The 21,699-nt window shown below is 48.3% G+C and overlaps 1 protein-coding gene across 3 annotated transcripts in view; it reads left to right on the top strand.

The window, feature by feature from the left end:
- The window catches only part of Ttll8 (tubulin tyrosine ligase like 8), a 46,010-nt gene extending 24,906 nt beyond the window's left edge, over positions 1 to 21,104 (top strand). For 2 of the 3 annotated variants that reach the window (XM_085678858.2, XM_087899164.1), the window contains 8 exons: positions 469 to 597; positions 882 to 996; positions 1,637 to 1,765; positions 7,237 to 7,423; positions 13,073 to 13,221; positions 15,867 to 16,110; positions 17,321 to 17,756; positions 18,398 to 21,104. In XM_085678858.2, coding sequence (XP_085534984.2) covers positions 469 to 597; positions 882 to 996; positions 1,637 to 1,765; positions 7,237 to 7,423; positions 13,073 to 13,221; positions 15,867 to 16,110; positions 17,321 to 17,756; positions 18,398 to 18,997 — 1,989 coding nt within the window. In that variant the 3' untranslated portion in view covers positions 18,998 to 21,104. The remainder of the gene's footprint in view (positions 1 to 468; positions 598 to 881; positions 997 to 1,636; positions 1,766 to 7,236; positions 7,424 to 13,072; positions 13,222 to 15,866; positions 16,111 to 17,320; positions 17,757 to 18,397) is intronic. The other variant, XM_048444895.3, reaches the window with a different exon arrangement.
- The last annotated feature ends 595 nt before the right edge of the window (positions 21,105 to 21,699 follow it).

The following is a 21,699-nucleotide window of genomic DNA, read 5'->3' as shown; positions in this document are numbered from 1 at the left end:
GCTGTGCACTTCGTCTAACTTATTCTGCTGTGAGTGCCAGATCCTGGGATCTTCCCCTGCTCTGAACAGTGGGAAGAAGCTGCCTCCTAGGGGTTCTGGGAATAAGCAACCTCTGGACCACACTCCCAGGCTCCAGAGTAAGACATTCGTCTCTAGGCAACAGATAGTGTGTCTCTGAGTCCCACCTAAACACCAGGGTGGGAAGAGTTCCAGTATGCCCTCAGCCCTAAGTCAAGGAAAGCAGCTGACTTCTGGGCAGGCAGACACCCCATGTGGTTGGGGTTGTTCCCATACCAACACATCGAGCCTCGGGAGCCATGTGACCTCTGCTAAGACGGAACCTTCAGCTGTAATTGTCAGAGTATAGTCTAGCTTCCATCCCACCCCCCCAGTTCTCAGCTGAGTCCTAGCACCTCAATGGAATAAATTCCTGAATGCTGGATGTTGATAGAGGGCTCTTCTTGCCAGTCCAGGTTGGTAAAGAATGAGATACCATACCTCCTTTGGACTATCAAGAGGGACGTCGTGGACTATCACAGCCTGACCTGTGACCAGATGCTGAACCACTACGGGAAGACAGCATCATTCACCACCAAGGTGGATGGGAGGCTCCGCCCAGGGGTTCATCCAAGCGGTTGGGACACTGTGTCTGGGAGAACCACAGGGACCGGTCAGGTTCCAGCTCCTCCCGCAAACACCAACCACCTCATGTCCCATATGCCCACCCGCACGCACCCCTGTTCTTCCCACTCTGGGTACTCTCATGCCATGGAAGCCCCCTTCTTAGGGAACATGGATCAAGTCAAAGCCTTGGGTCCCAGTGGAGTTCACTTTGTGTGAGGCTGCCCACTGAGGTCCCTAATGCACTGCTCTCTCTGGAGATTGGGCTGTGTGTGAACATGAGAAGCCTGCCTTGGTACGTCCAGGCCAACCCTAACACCTTCTTCCCACGTTGCTATGGCCTTTGCACCGAGAGCGAGAAGCAGGAATTCTTGGGTGAGTGACCAGCGCCATTCTGAGGCACCATGTCACACTTCCCGAGTTCCATGACTACGATCCCTGGTCCATTTCATAAGGGCCAGGCCAGACATAAGCAATGTTGACAGTGTGGGAGGAGTCACCTGGAGCTGACAGACCTTTAAGTCTGTTCAGGTCTTGGCTCTGAGGGGACACAGGAGGCCTCAGGCAACACTGGCTCAGAGGTTCACCGCCTACTTCCAATCTGTGTGGACACCCTGCTTCTCAGAGCCTGGACTCAACTTGAGCCTGGGTCTGCAGGATGCTCAGTTAAGCTGCCTGCTTATGTGCTGGGTGAGTTCAGGCAAGACCCCTCAGTAGAGGAGGGCTGCATTCTAGATGGTCCAGGACGTCCAGAGAGACCCCTTAGATCCCTCAGAGGGTCCTGGGAATATCCCTCAGGTCTCTGAGGGGTTGTGGGGCAACAGAGAACAGAGGAGAAGGGGAGAACGGTGGCTGGAAGGAAGAGCTGTCGGGGACTGGGTGTGGACAGGTGGGTGAGCAGCTGGGGGAAGGTGCGGAAGCACCCGTCGAGGGTGGCAGGCAGACCCATGTGGCGTGCTTTGCTGCCTCTCTACTCTGGGTGGGCAGTGGGAGCGAGGCCTTGGTGTCCTTCCAGATGACTTTCGGCGCACAGTGGCTTCCAGCATCCTCAAGTGGGTAGTCAACTACCAGAGTTACTACAGCAAAATCAAGGCCAAGAGTAAGAAGGAGGAGGCCAAGAATGGTGACCCCAGCCCCAAGAAAGGTACACACCTATGGGGCTGGGCTTCTGTGCCTTAGTGGGGTGGGGTGTCTGGTCAACAGCACAGATCTTTAGCTGGCGAGGCAGAGTCTCTGTGGCTGATGGACAGGTTGAGCATTGTTGCTTTGGTGGTTAAACAAGCATGAAGAAGAGACGTTGGTGCTTCTGGTTCAGCTCTGATTCTCATGGCCACCCTGTTCTCATTTTGACTGTAGGCCGAGACCTCAGTCACTCTATTTTCACAACGTATCAGCACCAGGCACCCCTATTTCATGATCATACTAAATCCTGTCCCCTGGGTGTGGTTCCTAACCAATGGTCACTGCTGTGACCTTCCATATGCTCCCTGGAAGAGGACCCCAGTAGTGGCAGTTCTGTGTGAGGTGGACACAAGCAGTGGCCTGGCTTAAGGGTTTTTTGTAGTTTGCTTTAATACAGTTTGTTTGTTAGAACAGATTCAGGCTAACAGCAAAATTGGCAGAAGGCATATTGGTTTCCTATGCACCCTGAGTCCCTATGCCTCCACTGTCAATGTCCCCACGCCAGTAGTACATTTATTAAAGCTGTTGGAAAGTAAACTTTGGCATGTTAAAAAAATTTAAAGGATGTATTTAAAAAGTGATTTGTGAGTAAGGCAGCTTCAGTGTGTGAGTGGAGGCTTTTGTGGGGTGATGTGAGTTGCTTACAGTTGAACTATCTTGGTGGGGACAGTTAAGACCTGTGATGAAGGACCCCTTGCTGCTTATGCTTGGCTGAGGTAATTCTTGCAGCTCCTGGCCCTTTCTCCTGCCTCTGTGGTTCTTCCTTTTTCAGGATGTCTACAGTGGGGACCTACAGTATGCAACCTGTTGACAGTGGTTTCATTCACTTAGCAACAGGCTTTGAAGTTTTTCATGCTTGCTGCCTTATGATTAGGGCTGAGCAGTTCACTGTCTGTACGTGCTTGGTTATATATCCACTCGCCTGCTAACGGACTCTTATCATGGATCAAGCTGCTATAGACCTCTATGCTCAAGTTGTTTATGGGAATTCTTTCACTGGTCTGCTAGCCAATTGAGAGGAGCGTTTTGGTCTAAGAGACAGGGTTTTCATTGGGGATGGATGTGACTGAGAAAAAAGGCAGAGCAGAGGAGGGTAAGGGCCTTTTCAAGCAAGAGGCAAGTGACTATGGGTGTTAGTGGTGGCTTGTGATTTAGTTCAGGCTCCCCTTTTGTTCTTTAATATTTGTGCACAGATTTTGTTTGTTATTAAATGGTAAAGAAATCTTGCAACTCCTGGAGCCCCATGTTGGGCACCATATATATGCAGAGTTTTCCTGTCCCAGCAGCCACTTCCAAATAACCACTCTGAGGCTTATACTAATTTTAAATGCTCAGCTCATAGTTCAGGCTTATTACTAACTAGCTCCTACATTTTAAGTTAACTCATATTCCTTATTTACGCTCTGCCACATGGTGGTACCTTTATTAGTATGACACGTTCATCTCCTGCTCCCTCTATGCCTGCCACTGACTCCTCTGACTCCACCCTTCCTCATTCCATAATTCTCAGGTTAGCTTTCCCACACAACTATACTATATCCTGTTCAGCTATTGGTCATTCAGCTTGTTTATTAAACCAATCGCAGCAACACACATTCACATAGTATAAAAGAATATTCCACAACAGCATTCCTTCACCAGATGTGTGCAGATGTTACCTCCCAGTCTTTGGCTTGTTTCCTCATTCCGTTGAAGATGACTTTCATGCAGCAGATATTTTTAGTTTTTGAATTCTAGTGAAGTTAGCTTACCAGCGGTTTATTTCTAGGTAAAGCCTTCAGTGTTCTATCTAAGCAGACAACAGAAAGCTCAAGATCCCCCTGAATTTCTTCTGTGTTCTTCATCTTCATCTAGGAGTCTTGTAGCCTCTCATCTTCCATATAGACTGATCCTTTAGGAATCAATTTTCTTGAAGTTGAGATCTGTATCGAGATTTGTTTTTGTTTTGTTATCTTTCTTAAAGATTTATTTTTATTATTTTTAATTTCGTGTGTGTGTGTGTGTGTGCACATCCACGGGTGGAGATGCCCACAGAAGCCAGAGCTGCTGCCCTGATCTGGAGCTGGAGTCACAGGCAGCTGTAAGCCTCCCAACAGAGGTGCTGGTAACCAAATTCTGGTCCTCGTGAAGAGCAGACTAAGCCCTAAACCACTGAGCCATTTTTTCCAGCACCACCCATCACTGCGTCCACTTGCTGCCCCACCATGAGTTGGCTTGGTGCAGGGGAGGTAGCTAAGAGTTCCACATCTGGATCTGAAGGCAGCAGGGTGTGACAGGGCCACCCTGGGCCTGGCCTGAGGACAGAGCTCAAAGCCCACCCCCAGCAATATACTTCCTCCAACAATGCCACGCCCACCCCAACAAGGCCACACCTCCTAATAGTGCCATTCACTACCAGCCTATGAGAGCCATTCACTTTCAAACCGCCATAGGGCTCATTTGTATTTTCTCTTGTTTACCTGTTTTCACTGTCTTCCCTAATTTTTATTATTTACTTTCTTCTATTTATCTTGAGTTTTTTCCTTTTTCTCACTTTCTGGCTGGACCTGTAATTTTATAAGCAGTCACTGATATAAATATTCTAAGTACTGCTCTGGGTCCATTCCACAAATTCTGTAAGTGGTGATTCCATTTTCACCTAATTGAAAATAGTTTATATTTTCTTTTGTTTTTTTTTCTTTACCCTGTGTATTATTATTATTGCTGTTATTGAGACAGACCATCACTGTGTAGCCCTGGCTATCCTGGATCTCATTGTGTAGATCATCTGGTTTTCTTGATTTCTACCTTTAACCTTATTGTAGTTTGAGAGGGAACATGTTATGATTTCTATTCTCTTGACTATGTTGCCATGTGTTTTAAGGCCAGGCTGAGATTTTTCTTCATTTATTTATTAATTTTGTTGTTGTTTGTTTGTTTTGTTTTGTTTTTTGAGACAGTGTTTTGCTGTAACTTTGGAGCCTGTCCTGGAACTAGCTCTTGTAGACCAGGCTGACCTCGAACTCACAGAAATCCACCTGCCTCTGCCTCCAGAGTGCTGGGATTAAATGCATGCACCACCACTGCCCGGTTTAGTACCATGAGTACGCTGCTGTTTGTGGATGCAGTAGCATGTAACATCCGTTACATCCGGTTGACAGATGGTGCTATAGAGTTCTGCTGTCTTTGCCTATCTTCTTCCTGCTGCCTCTCTCCCTCACTCCCTTCCCAAGCTCGTCTTAAACTCATCTGGATCTAACCACTTGTTCCTTCTTTCTCTCTCTCTCTTTCTCTCTTTTTTATGTTTACTTTTCTCTGTAGTGCTGTGGATTAAATCCAGGGCCTCACACTTAGGGGGTAAATGTCTTGCCACTTACAGCCCAGCCCTCATTAAATTTTGAGAGTTTTGGTTAGGCTGATCTTGAGCTCACTCTGTAACTAGCCAAGCCTTAACATGTGGTCAGTGTCCCTCAACCTCTGGCGTAGCTGAGATGGCAGGCCTGAGCCATGGGCCCATCTGGGTATGGGGGTATTGAAATCTCTTTCTATGATTGTGGGTAAATTTCAATTGTCCTTTGAGCCGTGTCAGGTTTTGCTAAAGGTCTTTTGACTAAAGGTCTGTTGTTAGGTACATGTATATTAATTATTGTTATGTCTTTCTGGAGAATTGACTCTTTTTCACTGTACAAAGCTGCTTTTACCCCTGATGGTTTCCCTTGCTCTGTAGTCTGCTTTGCCTGATAACACAGATTTTCGACTTTTCTTTTGATTGATGTTAGCTTGTTATATTTTCTCCTGTCTCTTTACTTTTAATCTAAGGTAGTTTTGTATTTGATGGAAATTTCTTAGAGAAAATAGTTGTATTTAACCTACTCTGATCATCTTTTAACTGATATGTGTAGGCCATCGGTGTTGAAGCTGCCATAGTTGGTACTGTTTTCTCTGCCTTCTCTCTCTCTCTCTCTCTCTCTTTCTCTCTCTCTCTCTCTCTCCCTCTTCCCCTCTCCCCATTGTTTCCTCATCTCCTTTTCCACATTTTATGGCATTGGCTTCAGAGTTCATCCCCACAGCCAGGTTTCCTATTCTCATTCATCCCATGAAGGTTTGCATTCCAATTAGCCATGATTCTCCATCTCTCTCTCTCTGTTATATGATGTTTTACTCTTTTGCCTTTTTTTGATGGGAGGAGGCTACTACCTAGCTCCCAAATAAATCATACAGAGGCTTATTCTTAGTTATAAACGTCAGCTTTCTTAACTTATATTATCCCGTTGCCTCTGGGTGTTTCCCATTCTCTTACTTCTGTAAGTCTTACTTTCTGTGTAGCTGAATGACTGGCCCCTGATGTCCTCCTCCTCCTCTGGCTCCTTCTCTTCCTCGTTTCTCCTTCTAGTTATACTCTTGCCTGCCAGTCCCACCTATCCTTGTCATGCCTTGTTAATTGGCCATTCAGCTCTTTATAGACCATCAGGGTTTTTTTTTAGACAGGCAAAGAATCAGCTTCACAGAGTTAAACAAATGCACCATAAACCTAAGTCACACATCTTAAAATAATATTCTCCAACCTCTCTCTCTCTCTCTCTCTCTCTCTCTCTCTCTCTCTCTCTCTCTCTCTCTCTTCCTCTCTCTCTCTCTCTCTCATTTTTGGGACCTTGGTTTTGCCTTTGACCTCTCTTCTTTGGAAAATCAAGAACTGTTCATTGTTTAGCTCAACTTTTTACTTAGCAGAGTAGTGACATTCGCACCCCACGTTCACTTTGAAATGGTTAGTTTATATTCTGTGAGTTTCACAGGCCCCTTGTACTCTCTGAAACTGCCACATAAGCTTCCTGCTCTGGCTTTGCAGCATGCTCATTGAGCCTCCTGTGCCCATCACAACACCCCTCAGTGCCATGTCTCTACCGACACTGTGCCTGAAGCTCTCAGCCATTCCCTGTCTATGCTGCAGACCTGCTACCTCCCTGGGCAACCTACAGCTACCAGGAGGGGGTCTCAGCCCCCTGGCCACATTCTTGAGGCCACTTGAAGTTCACTTTCAGTTTGTACTTCCCGAGACTCAACAGTGGTCTTGAATCATGGGGTTGAGAAGAGGTGAGACACTGTGTAAGGCTGTGTCCAGGTGCCAGGACCCACCAACGCCCCCGTGTGTGTGGTACAGGAAACTCTGTGGCAGTAGGAATTAGCAATCATAGCTGCTCAAAGTGCTCACAGGTGTCAGCAGCACAGGTCTGGTCATGCTTTTTGTGGCAATTCAAAAGGATGGTCACCTCCCTGTCATGCCCTCCAAGTCTAGTTTCAGAGCGTGACCTCCTGGTGGCAGCAGTGATGCTGAACCGTGAGGTTGACAAGACTTGTGAAGGGGAGGAGTCACCCCCCAGGGGGAGAGGTAGGAACGGGAGGCAGCCTCCATGCCCTAGGTGTAGCTCACACTCAGTGCACGGGCTTGAATTCCAGATCCAGATACTAGTGAGCCCAAGTCCCAAGGCCTGTCAGGACAGCTTGTGGACACAGCCTGCAAGGTTTGCCAGGCCTACCTGGGGCAGCTGGAGCACGAGGACATTGACACAGCAGAGACCAGCACGGAAGCCTTGACTGAGGAAGAATGGAACAACTTGACAAAGCAGTACTACTTATTGGTTCAGTAAGATGACACCCCTCCACCTTGACCCCAGAGGTGTCGCCGTGCACACACTGGGATGCATGTCTGGGTGCTGGAGCACCTCTCTGGGTGTTGAGGGCACTTGCCTTGATGTTGGGATGTTTGTCACATGTCTGGGCATCTGTGTAGGTATTGGGGTGCTTATCTACCTCTGTCTGAGGTTGGGATGCCTCCCGAGTCTTGGAATATTAGGATGTTGGAGCACCTGCCTTGGGTATCATGGGTGCCTATTGGCTATTGGGGTACCAAAACTTTCTGTTATTTGTTTACAAACATGATACCTCCTATGAGTGTCTTTTGGGGACAATGTCTCATTCTGTACCTTCCCAGCTTCTATCATGCTTGACCCCCCGTGGACCCACAATAACCCCGGTAAGTTTGTACTGCTCAGGGCCTGGCAGGCTCTGATGAGTGTTAGCAGGCCGAGATGCTTCCCAGGCCTTCAGTCCGTCAAGATGCTGGTCATCCCTCACTGCCAAGGCCCACAAAATAATGCTATGTCCCTACCTTCCTCAGCCTCACACCCCCTGTGATGACCATCAGGAACAAAACAGGTTGAAAGAAGCCCAGATACTCTATGGGGACAAAATCAGGGAGGCAATGCTTGTTTCAGGGGGCCACTGTAACCCCCACATGCTGCCATGGGTGTTTTCACCCTTTGACCCTTCCTTCCCTCTATTTGGTTACTAAGCGTTTTCCTTCTCTTCTCCCCTCTCCTCAGCTCTCCCTTCCCCTCCTCTCCTCTGCTTTCCCCACTCTTTTCTGTGGACTTATGCCTGTAATCCCAGCACTCAGGAGACTGAGGCAGGAAGGGCTTGAAATCAGGGCCAGACTGGGCTATGCACTGAGTCTTGGGCAAGCATGGGATATATAGCAAGACTCTTTATTTTTTAGGCCAATCCTAAAAGTTACAATATTGGTTTGGTTTTTTGTTTTGTTTTGTTTTTGTTTTGAGACAGGGTCTAGCATGAGCCACTGCTCCCAAACCTTTCTTTATGTTTTATTACTCATCTTTAATTAACACTATTATATATATATATATATATATATATATATATATATATATATGCTATGTCCCTACCTTCCTCATATATATATATAATATTATATATATATATATATATATATATATTTCCTAAACCAATCATGACAGTGTGGCGTGACGTACTTCCTCCTATTCTGGATACTCTTGTCATTCATTTCTGCCTATATTTGTTTTATTTATTTTTTATTTATGTGTATGTATGTGTCCCTGAATGAATGTGCATCAGGTGCCCACAGAGTCCCTGGACCTGGAGTTACAGGTGACTGTGAGCCTGATGTGGGTGCTAGGAGCTAAATCTGGGTTCTCTGCAAGAACAGCCAATGCTCTTAACCTCTGAGCCAACTCTCATCCTCTCTCTTCATTTGAAAAGCACGTAACATGCTTCTTGTTGCTTTGAACAATCACTTTCATTTTTTTTGTATATCAGCCATTTTTTGTTCATAAAAACATCTCTTAATATATTTTCCTGTAAAGACAAGAGGTGGTAAACTTTCTCCATTTTTTTTAATCTCAAAGAATTAAAATTTTTCATTTTTGAGAGATTTTCTCCAGAATAGAATTCTCAATTTGCAAAGATACGTTGATGTTCGGATGTTGTTCTGTCTTCTAACTTGTGCCGTTTTGATCAGGAATTTCCTGCTGGTGTCTTACCTCTTCTGGAGGGAAGTAGTATCTTTTCCTCCAGCTGCCTTAAGATTGTCTTTGGTTTTAGTAGTTTTCTTGTTATGTTTGTAGGAGTGTCTTTCTTTGTAATTATCCTTGTTTGAGTTTGTGTGGCGTCTTTGAACCAGGGGTTGACACTTTCCCCTCAAATTCAGACTCTGGTCATTACTTCTACATCTGTTGCTTCTGCTTCCTTCTCTCTTTTCTTCCTGGGACTCCAGGTGCATGTGTGTTATGCTGTGTCCTGTGGGTCTCTTACCTGGGAGTCCTCCTGATAGGCTTGTCTGTTCCTGGTTGTGTTCTGTGTACCGTTTGTCTGTCTATCTAACACTAGTAGGCTGCTTTAGTCAATACATGTTCATTATCTAATCCATCAAAGGAGGAGCATGCTCTGTTTACTCTCCCTCACAGGACAATTGTTCCAGACATAGTTCATTCCTGGTCAAGTTGGCTGCATCTTTGCATTAATCAGCCACTAATAATTAACAGGGGAACATTGATCAAAATGCTGTGCATTGGCTTAAGAACTGTGTTTCTCAAAAAGCATTGTAAAGAGGGTGAAAATAGAAGCTACAAACTAGAGGCAGACCCACTGTCCTCACACCTGACGGAGGCTCAGATCCACTGTTCTCACACCTGACGGGGGCTCAGATCCACTGTCCACACACCTGACAGAGGCTCAGATCACTGTCCGCATACCTGACGGAGGCTCAGATCACTGTCCGCACATCTGACAGAGGCTCAGATCACTGTCCGCATACCTGACGGGGGCTCAGATCCACTGTCCACACACCTGATGGGGGTTCAGATCCACTGTCCGCACACCTGACAGGGGCTCAGATCCACTGTCCACACACCTGACGGAGGCTCAGATCACTGTCCACACACCTGACAGGGGCTCAGGTCCACTGTCCGCACACCTGATGAAGGCTCAGATCACTGTCCGCATACGTGACGGGGGCTCAGATCCACTGTCCGCACACCTGACGGAGGCTCAGATCACTGTCTGCACACCTGACAGAGGCTCAGATCCACTGTCCGCACACCTGATGAAGGTTCAGATCACTGTCCGCATACGTGACGGAGGCTCAGATCACTGTCTGCACACCTGACAGAGGCTCAGATCCACTGTCCGCACACCTGATGAAGGCTCAGATCACTGTCCGCACAGAGTGAACTACAGTGAGTTAGAGAAAAGAAGTTAACCAAATGAAATGTTCAGTTGGTAGAGTGCTTCTGTATCATATGTGAAGCCCCAAGCTCCATCTCCAGCACCACACAAGCTGAGTGCTGTGGCTAGTGCTTATAACCCCAAGCACTCAGGATAGTAGCCAGGGGATCAGAAGTTCAAGGTCATTCTCAGGTTCACAGCAAGTTCATAGCTACTCTGGGCTACATGAGACCCTGTCTCAAGAGAAGAGAAAATGGAACAGACACTTGATGAAAGGCAAACTCAGCTGTCTAATCAGACTAGATAAGTGCCCTGCACCAGAGCTTCTCAGAACTACAGTGAACCGTTGGTGGTAGCTCCTTTCATCCCCGAAGGATCTTGAACTCAAAACTAGCCTGTGCTATAAATGAGACTGTCTCAAAAGATGAAAAAGGAAAAAGAAACACAAAAAAAGAAAGAAAGAAAAAGAAAAGAGGAAAAAAAACCCACCCATGATGGATCCTCTGCACACCAGGACACCAAGTGTTGGCCTAAGTCAACAGCTCTAGTGCAATGCTGGTGGAAAAGCAAGAACTGTGTGCCCTATGACCCAGCAACTCCATCCCTGGAGAAATGGAAGCACCCAGCCTCGGAAAGATGCAGTGAGCCCAAACCTGACCGACCCTCGCTGTGTCAGAGCAGGGACTGCAAATGGCACAGTCACGGACCGAACTCCCAGCTGTGAGGCTAAAAGACACCCCTCAGGGAAGGGGGGATGTGCAAGAGGGAGGGAGAGAGTGTGTAGGTCCCCGTGTTCCTGACCATGAGCGTGAAGTTCTCGGAAGGCAGAGCCTGTCCCTGTGACAGTGATAACAAGCTCCCATCGACCGGGACGAAAACCTGGAGAACTTTCTGAGCAGCCCATGCTGTGTGTCTTTTGAGCAGGTGATACACAAGAGTACACACAAGCAAAAAATAGCAAACTTGCTTTCTCTGTTGTGTACTCAGCCACATTTTTCTTAAACCTCTAGGAAGGAGAACCCGAGGCTTCACCACTGGGTGGCAGCATTGAGTTCCAGTGTGGTGTGAAGTGACCCTGTCAGGAGAGCAGGTTCTCTGTCCCTTTGCTGTGACTCTACCCTTAGATGCCTTACAGCCTGCTGAGAGCCTGGGGGTGGGGGTGAGGGCGGGGGTTGATCCTTGTCGAGACTGGCAGGTTCCCACATGGGTGTTCCTGTGTCGGGACCCAGAAGGCCAAGAGGCTACACTTCCTGGGACCTGCATGAGCCCTGTCTGTTCTTTGGTGAGTGTGAATATGTCCTACATCTGAACGTTGGTTGAAACAGGCCAGGTTCCTGCTCTGTTTTCAGCTTTCTCCTAACTTTCCACAGTTTCCATTCTCTCATTATGTGACAGAGGCATAATGGCATGGTGACACGTGAGTCCAGTGCTGGCTCACCTTCAGGGATGACTTCCAGAGCCCAGGCTCCAGTGTCCCGCAGAGATCATAGGCGGTTCCTTCCCACTGGATGGCAAAATGCTTGTGCAAGCGTCCATGTTGTCCGGCTCTTGCTGATATTACATTAGTCACTGCACTAGCTGGGCCATCCTCCTGGACCAGACAGTGTTTTGAGGACCCTGGGGGTTGTCTGTACCTGTTTGCGTTGTACTGATTCTGGCAGAGCTGTCCTATCATTGTGGAGTTGATCAGCGTGTAACATTTGTGGAGGAAGACCACATCTGCTTGGTAACTGGCCAGTAAGGGAAAGATCACGTATACGCCAATCTATTCCTGCTCCCAGGGGTGGAAACTGGCAATAGTTAGACACACATGTCTCCTGTCCCCAAGCCCTTGCTCCCACTTCTGGGGCTAAAGCCAGAATTGTGGCTCAGCAGCAGCTCCAGGACAGTGTGCAGGGAGCCTGCACTGAACAATCCCCATTGTCCTGCGTCTGCCCACATAAGGAAATTCTCACAAAACCTGAGATGGGCTGTGGGTGTTGTTGTGGATACCTCTCTCCCAGCTGCCAGTAGTGTACCCTCAAACTCTGAAAGGTGCTCAGAACATCTCTCCTGATCCCTGTCCTTAGACCCTGGGATTATGGTGGCTTTCTGAGTTAGGTCTTTCCCTACAAGTCTGAAGTCACCAACAAGGTCCTAGGGTCAGGTTGACAGTCCAGGTCACAGGACAATATCCTGGCTGCTACTGTGGGGCAGGTAAGTCTGCAATGCAGTTTGGCTTCCTCTATAAGGATCTTTCTGGCAACAGCAGGTACAGGCAGTGTCTTGGCACAGGGACCCACCCATCTCTGGTTTCCCCTTGGTACAGGATCGGTATTCTTGTCCATATAGGCAATCCAGATCCATGTATCAGGGTCTCTCTCTCTCTCTCTCTCTCTCTTTCTCTCTCTCTCTCTCTCTCTCTCTTCCTCCCTCCCCCCTTCCTTTTTTGAGACAGGGACTCTCTATTATGGAATCTTGGTTGTTCTTGAACTTGCTATATAACCCATGAAGGCCTAGAACTCACAAAGATCTTCCTGCCTTTGCCTAAGTACTGGGGTTTGAGGCATGCACCACCATGCCTAGTTAGGGTCCTTACTTCTTGATATCCCCTGTCCAGGTACAGCCTCTAAGGTCCACTCCAGGTATCCTCAGTTGGTAGACATCCTGCTGCCCCTAACCCTTTCTTACCAGACAGCCATTCACCTGTCCTAGAGCAGAGGCACCCACCAATCAATGGGGCCTCATGCCCTTTCTGGATCTTGCTTTTTAGTGGCAATGCTTTCATCCCTGATTCGAGAAGTTACTTTTCACAGTGCCAGACTCTGTTGAGTAAGATCAGTTCTGTGAACCCTCAGACAGAGATCGACGGGATTCGGAACATTTGGATCATAAAGCCTGCAGCAAAGTCCCGAGGTCGAGGTGAGTTCCCTGGGCAGATGCTTCCCATCATGCAAGTCTCCAGCCTTGACAGCGCCTGCTCTGTGATGGAGAAAGAGTCAAGCAGTGCTGCCGAGGTCGGACAGGGGTACCCAAGCTGGGCTGGAGGAGGAGGTGTCCGTCAGTGCTGCTCTGGAGTCTGCTGATTAGCTCAGGTTTCCTCATTTGTGTCCATCCACTAAACAACCACAGAGTGTTATTTTGGGGGTGTTTTGTTCTGTGTGTGTTACCTTGCAATAACACACACAATAATTGCAATAAGCCTCTTAGCAATAGGCTTATTCTGGCCTCTAAGAAGGGTGGAGGATCTTCATCTCAAGCAGCATACTTCCCATCCCATGGATCCACTGTAAAGTTCAGCTGTAAAACCTAGAACGGTTAGAGGCAAATTCTGAACCCCTCATAAAATTTGCCTGTGGGTTATTCACCCCTTCACATTTTCTGCCTCATCTACCCAAATTGCAGTCAGCATTACATTCCCTTCTTTCTTAATGCTGTGGGTGTACATGCGTGTGCATGTGTGCTTGTGCGTGTATGCACATGTGTAATGGTGTGTGCATGCTCATGTGCATGTATGCAGGTGTGTAATTTCCTAATCTTGTGGCTCCAAAGTCAATGATCTCAGTTTTCCTATGAGAGATTTCCTCTTCTCTCTGGTTTAAATATTAAGTTGGTTTATTTCCAGGCTTTCCTGTGAAATAATAAAAAAATTAAGGCTACAAAATTTCCTTGGTCGCTGGCATTAGCTATATCCTTCTGTCTCTGTTACAGAACAGCCTATTTCTCTCTAGTATTTAAACAGGTTTTTTAGTTTGTCTAGCCTGTTGGTCTCTTGAGCTCTTCTGAAATTTTTTTAATTTGTAGGTTATTTATGTGATTTTTTAAAAAATATTAGATTTATTTATTTTATGTGTATGAGTGTTTTTCTTGCATGGATGTATTGCAGCATGTGTGTGCCTGGTGGCTGTGGAGGCCAGAAGTTGTCAGAATCCCTGAAGTTATTGGGTGGTCATGAGCCCCATATGAATGGTTGGAACTGAACCCAGGTCCTCTCTAAGAGCAACAAGTACTCTTAATTGTCAAGCCATCTCTCCAGCCCTATATATGTGATCTTTAATTTTTTATTAATGTTATTAATCACATATAAGCCTAAAGGTCTTCTGTCCTTAATTCTATTTTCTGGGTGTGTAGTGATAGGAGCACGGGCTGTTTTTCGTCCTGCCCGGCTCCTGGCCAGCTTTACCTGAAATAATTACACGGAAACTGTATTCTTTTAAACAATGCCTGGCCCATTAGTTCTAGCCTCTTCTTGACTAACTCTCACATCTTGCTGTAACCCATATCTAGTAATCTGTGTATCACCACGGGGTTGTGGCTTACCAAGAAGATTCTAACCTATGTCCATCTCGGGCCAGAGCTTCTTGGCATCGGCCTGACTCTGCTTTCTTTCTCCCAGCATTCTGTTTGGTCTACTCCACCTATCTAAATCCTGCCCTATCAAAAAGCCAAGGCAGTTTCTTTATTTAGCCAATGAAAGTAACACATAGACCCACCTACTCCATGGGTGTATGTGGTCCATTCCCTTCTGGCGTCCTGCAGATGGTCAGGTCTTCCTCCATTCTCCTGTAATGTGACCTTGATTGGCAGCATGTGCTGTGTCCCTCTTGGGCTTTGTGCTAAGCCTCCTTCCCTTCCTAAGAAATCTCTGCCTCCTCTCAGCTGTTGGGCCACACCTCCTCCCCACGGAAGACGCAATCCCCAGGGATACTCTGTGGGCTGTTCAGATACGCTCTTCTCAATCAATGTCCCTCTCTCTGCTGGTCAATGCATATGCTCTTGCAGCCGCTGGTGGCCATTGGTTATTGGTCCAAGGTGACCTCAGCGGTTTGTTTCATTTTAGGCAAGATCTCAACTTGCTGTGGCCAAATAAATGGAAGCCATGTGCTTTGTGAGAACTAACCTGTGCTGGAAGGCCCTCTACCTTTTATCAACGGAATCGATGACCAGATGGTGCTGTGTAACTGGCCCCCAACTTTCTGCAGAAACTTGTGCCCCTTGACCTGGTCATGGGTGCTCTGCCCATCCTGTGGCCTTGTTCCTATCCTACATTGCCATGGCAGAGAAAAGAGAGCTGCAGGGTCTGTTACCCTACACCGCTCACAGTGACACACATCACTCCTTCCTGTATGTCCCACAAGTCATGGGGCCTACTTTAGGGCCCAAGGTGGGAAATTGTCCTCTGCGTAAAGGAAAGCCAGTGGGGAGAAATTAAATGCCTCCTACCTGTGCCCAGCTTATCTCGTTTGGCAGCTCGTTCCTTTAGCACTAACCCTCCCTGGTCTCCAGTGACCCTTCTCTGAGGACACACCAGGCCCTAAAGCGTGCTCTCGCGTGGCTTTCTGCACTGTTTTTCCTTTGATATCTGAATGCCCTCTGGAGTGTGGGGTTGGCCCCATGGGGCAGTAGGTGGGGGGCTGAGCAAGTGGCTGGCACCAACTGTAACTTTGTCCACTGAATACACACCCATCCATCCTGCAAAGCCAGGGTGGGTATTGGGGCCTATTATGACTGCGGGGGGTGGGAGGCTGTGCTTCACTGAGCCAAGGTGTGACCTCTTGTTCTTGGAGATATTGTGTGCATGGACCGTGTGGAGAACATCCTGGAGCTGGTGGCCACAGACAACCAGACCACGAAGGACAACAAATGGGTAGTCCAGAAGTACATCGAGACTCCAATGCTCATCTATGACACCAAGTTTGACATCAGACAGTGGTTCCTCGTCACAGACTGGAATCCCCTAACCATCTGGTTCTACAAGGAGAGCTACCTCCGTTTCTCCACACAGCGCTTCTCCCTGGACAAGCTGGACAGGTCAGCAGGGGGAACTCCGTATTCCTCTACGTACCTAGCAGGAGACCCTTGGGTTTGTGTAGATGAGGGACCCTGGTTGTTTGCCACTCTGAGCCCCCGAGATTGCTCATCAATGCCAAAGCATCAGGGCATTAGGGCTGCCAGGTTCAAATACTCAGGGGTGCTAGTGATGGACAAACCACATTCCCGTTCATAGTGAGGGCCTACCTGAATCCTCAGGGATGACCCAGGACTTTCAGTGGTTTAGTGATTGTCATTTGGCAGGCAGTGTTGAGGGCCTGGATGCCCTAGGGGACTTTGAGAGGGAGAGTCGGATGGGAGGCTGAGGGTTGCTCAACAGAAACTTTGCCGAGTGAATCCTACGTCCAACGCACTTGGAATCACACCTGTTAGGCCACAGTTGGAATGGGCTGGGTGTAACTGAAGGCAACCACCCCTGTCTGTGTGTTGCTTCTGGACAAGAGCCTATAGCCAAGTCTAGAAACTCACTGAAATGGAGTCTGGGAGCTGCATGCAGCCTCTTTGCATGGGCTCAGCTGAGCCATCAACTCTGTGCGTGGCAATATCATGCACCCTTCAGCTCAGGCTGATGCAAGATTCCCAGAGATGGTTTCTGAATGGGGGATAGCCCAGTTTTACAAATGGAAGCTAAAGAAGTAGATGGGGGGGGGGGCTGTATCTTTTAAGTGTTCACCTTTCTTGCGTGTGGCTGTGAGGCAGGCCTCACTCTAGAACTGGATAGAAATTCCCAGGGCCACATGTCTACCCCATACCTGCAGTTCAAATAAAAATACCGTTTAGCTCCAAACAGTGTCATACAGTCTTCTAAAAGGTGCTGCTTGCTTTAAATCTGCAGAGAGCAAGGCAGGAGTACAAACTAACTCACTGGGAACTTTAGGTAGGGGCTCACATGCTCCTACTGACGTACACGTGGGGAAACTGAGGCCTGGGCAGATTACTTTTCCTCGTGGTTGGCTCTGCATTGGTGGACTTCTGCTATGTCTTGGTACAGTCTGTGCTGTTCCCTTGGCTGGCTGATGAGTCCATGACTACCCCTGGGGTAGCAGAAGTAGCAGTCCAGCCCCTACCCCAAGCCTTCTGCAACAGCCATGCACCAGGGAAAGTGACTTCAGGGCAAGCTGGGCAGACAGCGCTGGCCCCGTAGGATGGTTGTTGGCATACTCCAGTCTCACAAGCGCCTTGCCCACAGTGCCATCCACCTGTGTAACAACTCCATTCAGAGGCGCCTCAAGAACGACAAAGACCGCAGCCCGCTGCTACCTGGCCATAACATGTGGACCAGCACCCGCTTCCAGGAGTACCTGCAGAAGAGGGGCCGAGGGGGAACCTGGGGCAGCATCATCTACCCATCTATGAAGAGAGCAGTCACCAATGCCATGCGGGTGGCCCAGGACCACGTAGAAGCCCGAAAGAACAGCTTCGAGCTCTACGGAGCCGACTTCATCCTGGGGCGAGACTTCAAGCCCTGGCTCATCGAGATCAACTCCAGCCCCACCATGCACCCCTCCACTCCCGTCACAGCCCAGCTCTGCGCCCAGGTGCAGGAAGACACCATCAAGGTTGTGGTGGATCGCAAACTGGACCGAAACTGTGACATTGGCAACTTTGAGCTTCTGTGGAGGCAGGTAAGGATAGGAGCTACCCTGCCTTGGCTGCTAGTGTATGTCCACGAGGTGGGTGGGCCTGGGCTTCTGTGTGGCAGCCACCTCATTCCCAGTCAGTCAGGTCCTGACTGCTTGCCGAACTGTCAGGAGCTTGGGTCGGCCTGATCTGCTCCAAGCTCAGCCTCCTGTGTGCATCAAGCCAAACATTTACTCTAGATGCAGCATCTAGACAGCCCTGTCACTTAGGCCCTGTGGCCTTCACAATCTAGTCTTCTTATCTGTCATTTCTCCATGTTCCAACTATATGGGTAATGGGAGAGGCCCTTGCCTGAATAGCTGGGGAGGCTCCACGGCCCCTTCTAGACTGCTTCTCTCCAAAGCCCCTTATCCTCTTTCTGAAATCTCTCTAGTGGCCTCCCCTCAGGGATGATCCAGCAGGTTACACGTCAGTGCTGAGGCTTTTGCCTCTGAACTCCTGGGGGTTGAGTCCCAGGACCTGGAGGAAAGGAAGCTGGGCTCTGCCTGAAAGAAGGGCCCAGTGAGTACCAGAGCCTTGAAGAAGCACAGGCAAAGCTTCGGAGGCATGGCAGGTGGCTTAGCGTGGGGCCAGCCAGGTGACTCTCTGAGTCAGGGATCCTGACAGGCTCCATTTCTTCTCACAGCCTGCAGTGGAGCTGCCACCGTTCAATGGATCTGACCTCTGTGTGGAAGGTATCAGTATGAAGAAAGCCAAGAAGCCAATGCCTCCCATTACCAACCTCAACTTCTCGGAATCGCTCTCAGATACTCCACTCAAAGTGCGGAGCCCCCGGGCCCTACTGGATCCAGCTACCGGGCCCTCCCGAATGGCCCTGCGGCAGGACTGGAAACGGGAAGAAGCGAAGGTACTTTCAGCCACCTGGTCTGTACCAGTAACAGCTGCTGAGGGCAGAATTCGAGCAAAGCCTGCGTATGCCTTTCCGGTTAGTAACTACCAACATGGAGACAGTAAGACCCCCAAAAGCACTTTTACCAGAACTCAGTCCACCAAACACTCGGATCCAAATTTAACAAGCATACAGAACCTTTCCCTGGTGCTGCAGAATACGAAACCCGTGGAGAGGCCCCGATCTCCACCCAGAGCCTCAGGTAACCATGGGGAGCCTGTGCCTCTTTGTCCCACCGTATTTGAGGAGTTCTGGCTCCTTCCCAGTCCTCGAAGAAGACCTTCGAGCTGCATTCTCCAGAGCAGGACACAGGGCTGGATCAAGGGTGTGCCCTGAGACCATCTTCAGTCTGAACTCACAAGCACGGGGCGGGGATGGGTGGGACACACCAGCAATGGCCTGTTCAGCTGTTCAGACACTAGGGTTTCGGGGTGAGGTGAGCAGCATAGTGGGGTCCTGTCGCAACAGTCCCAGTGGGAACCCCTCCGTAGTACTTGTTTCTTCTTGGGGGAGCAGGGATCTGGGGGTAGGTTACAGTGTTCAAACAGCATCACGTAGCAAAGTGGAGGGGTTCCTGGGCTATTGCACACAATGTCGTAAAGATTCTGATGGATGGAGCTGACACATTTGTGATACAGGCTGTGTCTACACCCAGGGCGTCACATGCCACCTGTTACCTGGCATTGGCTCAAAGAGTGTCAGGCCAGGCCCCCACCTTTTTCTGTTCAAGTATCCTCCTGCCCCATGGTGTGTCCCTCTATCTAGTTAGTCTATCTCTTTCACTGCCTCCCAGCTACCTGGTCCTATCTGTAACCCTCCTTGCCTGCTTGCTCTCTGTGTCCCTGGGCAGGAGGTTTGGAGCACAGTCTCTCCCTGCCACCTCTACAACTGTATCCTAAAGCCAAAGATGATAAATGTGTCAGCTGCTTGGCATATGCTGGACGCAGGTGTGTGCTGCCTGTAGAGGCTCTGGGTGGGAAGAACATCCACGCCAGCTCCCATGCTTACGCCTGGCCACCCTGTGTGGGTAACTCTGTAAAAGTGTCTCTAGGAACCATGGGGCTACACACCTAGAGACCTCTTTCTGTGGAGAAATGTCAACAGAAACAATAGCTCTGACAAGTTGTAGAGTGTCTCTCACAGTGAACCACACACTGGGAGCTAAAAAGGGAAGTTTATCTCTAACAGCCTGGTCAGCGAGACCATGCTTCTGAGGGAGGTCTCCTCTCCTCTAGTTCCTAGTGTCCACCAGTGATCTCTGGTGAGCACATCACTCCCATGTGAGTCTTCACACAGGCATATGCCTTCCGTGGATCTGCCTAGAATTCCCTCTGATAAGGACGGCAATCCTTGGGTTAGACTCCCACCCACACTTTAGTATGACCTCATTCGGTGATGACATCAGCAGAGAGTCTAGTCCCAAACAAGAAAGAATCTAGGTGGACATAAATCCGGAGGATGTTTCACCCCATTTCACCCCATTGCAGGTGTAGACTGTGCTGATTCCCACTCTGGCCGATACCCCCAGGCAGCTGTTGCTCCAGGCCCTGCTGCTCTTGCCTCTTGTCAAGTGTTAGTAGGCTTCTCGCATGTTTCCACTTGATAGTGAAACAGAAATTAGCTATTGTCACATATTTAGCAGCCCCTTCAGTTTTCTTTTCTGAAAAGTTCTGGCTCGCATCTTTGGTCCCCTGTCTGAAGGATCATGGTTCCCATTTTCTCTTACTTGTCATAGTTAAACCTGTTAGAGACTGCCCTTTTTTCTAGTTTTTGTTGTTGTTGTTGTTGCAAATTGCTTCCTACCCTATAATTTGTCTTTTCCCTCCTTTGTGGTATTTTTATTTTTTTATGTAAAACCATCTTAACTATAATACAATCGATTTAATCAGCATCTCTAAATTTGGTGACTTTTTTTAGTTTGTTAATGAAGGACTCAAGATCATAACAATAACCCAGGAATATCTGCTAGCAATGCATCTCCTGGAGTTGGGTCATCATTAGCATCAGACAAGATCAAATAGATTCCCAACAGACCCTTCTGTTGTGGTCACTTCTACTACATGGTCTATGCCTACATACACAGGCCTGTGCCTGTATGTGTCAGTCTGCCTCACGGATCCACAGTATCTTCATGCTGTGGCCTAGCTGCGTTACGCAAATCTCTTTATCTTGTTTCCTTGGAAACGGCTGAGCTGTCCTGGAATGGTACTTCCATCTTCATTGTAGAATCACGCTATCAATAGCAAACAAACACCAAGAGTAAAAACTATTAGAACTTTTGGAGAGCGTTAAGGTGGATTTGTATATCAGTTTGGGTGGAGCTGGCTTCTTTATCATGCTGAGCCTTACAATCCAGGAATGTGGTATACCTCTTCATTTGTATTCTTTAATGTCTTTCTTTAAATACCTATACTTTAAAAAATATTAAAAGATGACTATTTTATATATTTGTTTTATGTGTAGAAGTGTTTTGCCTACGTGTGTGTGTGTGTGTGTGTGTGTGTGTGTGTGTGTGCGCGCGCGCGCGCGCGCAGCATGTGTGTGCCTGATGTCGGAAGAGATCATTGGATCCCCTAGAACTGAAGTTCTGGGTGGTTGTAAACCATGTGGGTGCTGGGAACTGAACCACCGTGTGGGTGCTGGGTCCTCTGCAAGAACAGAAAGTGCTCTTAACTGCTGAGCCATCTCTCTAGCCCATAAACTCCTAAACTTTTAAAATGACATTTATGGGCTGGAGAGGTGGCTCAGAGGTTAAGAGCACTGACTGCTCTTCCAGAGGTCCTGAGTTCAATTCCCAACGACCACATGATGGCTCACAACCATCTTTAATGAGATCTGATGCCCTCTACTGGCCTATAGGATATATGTAGGCAGAATACTGTATACATAATAAATAAATAAATCTTTTAAAAAATGACATTTATGTGTGTGTGTGCATGCATGTATTAAGGTCAGAGGATTCTCTCCCTCCATCATGTGGGTGCTGGGGATCAAACTCAGGCCATCAGGTTTGGTAGCAAGTGCCTTTACCCTAAGAC

The sequence above is a fragment of the Myodes glareolus genome, chromosome 19, assembly GCF_982192425.1.
Source record: "Myodes glareolus chromosome 19, mMyoGla1.1, whole genome shotgun sequence".
Classification (NCBI taxonomy): domain Eukaryota; kingdom Metazoa; phylum Chordata; class Mammalia; order Rodentia; family Cricetidae; genus Myodes; species Myodes glareolus.
Note: the sequence above shows the minus strand (reverse complement) of the source record. Positions and strands in the feature narration are given on the sequence as shown.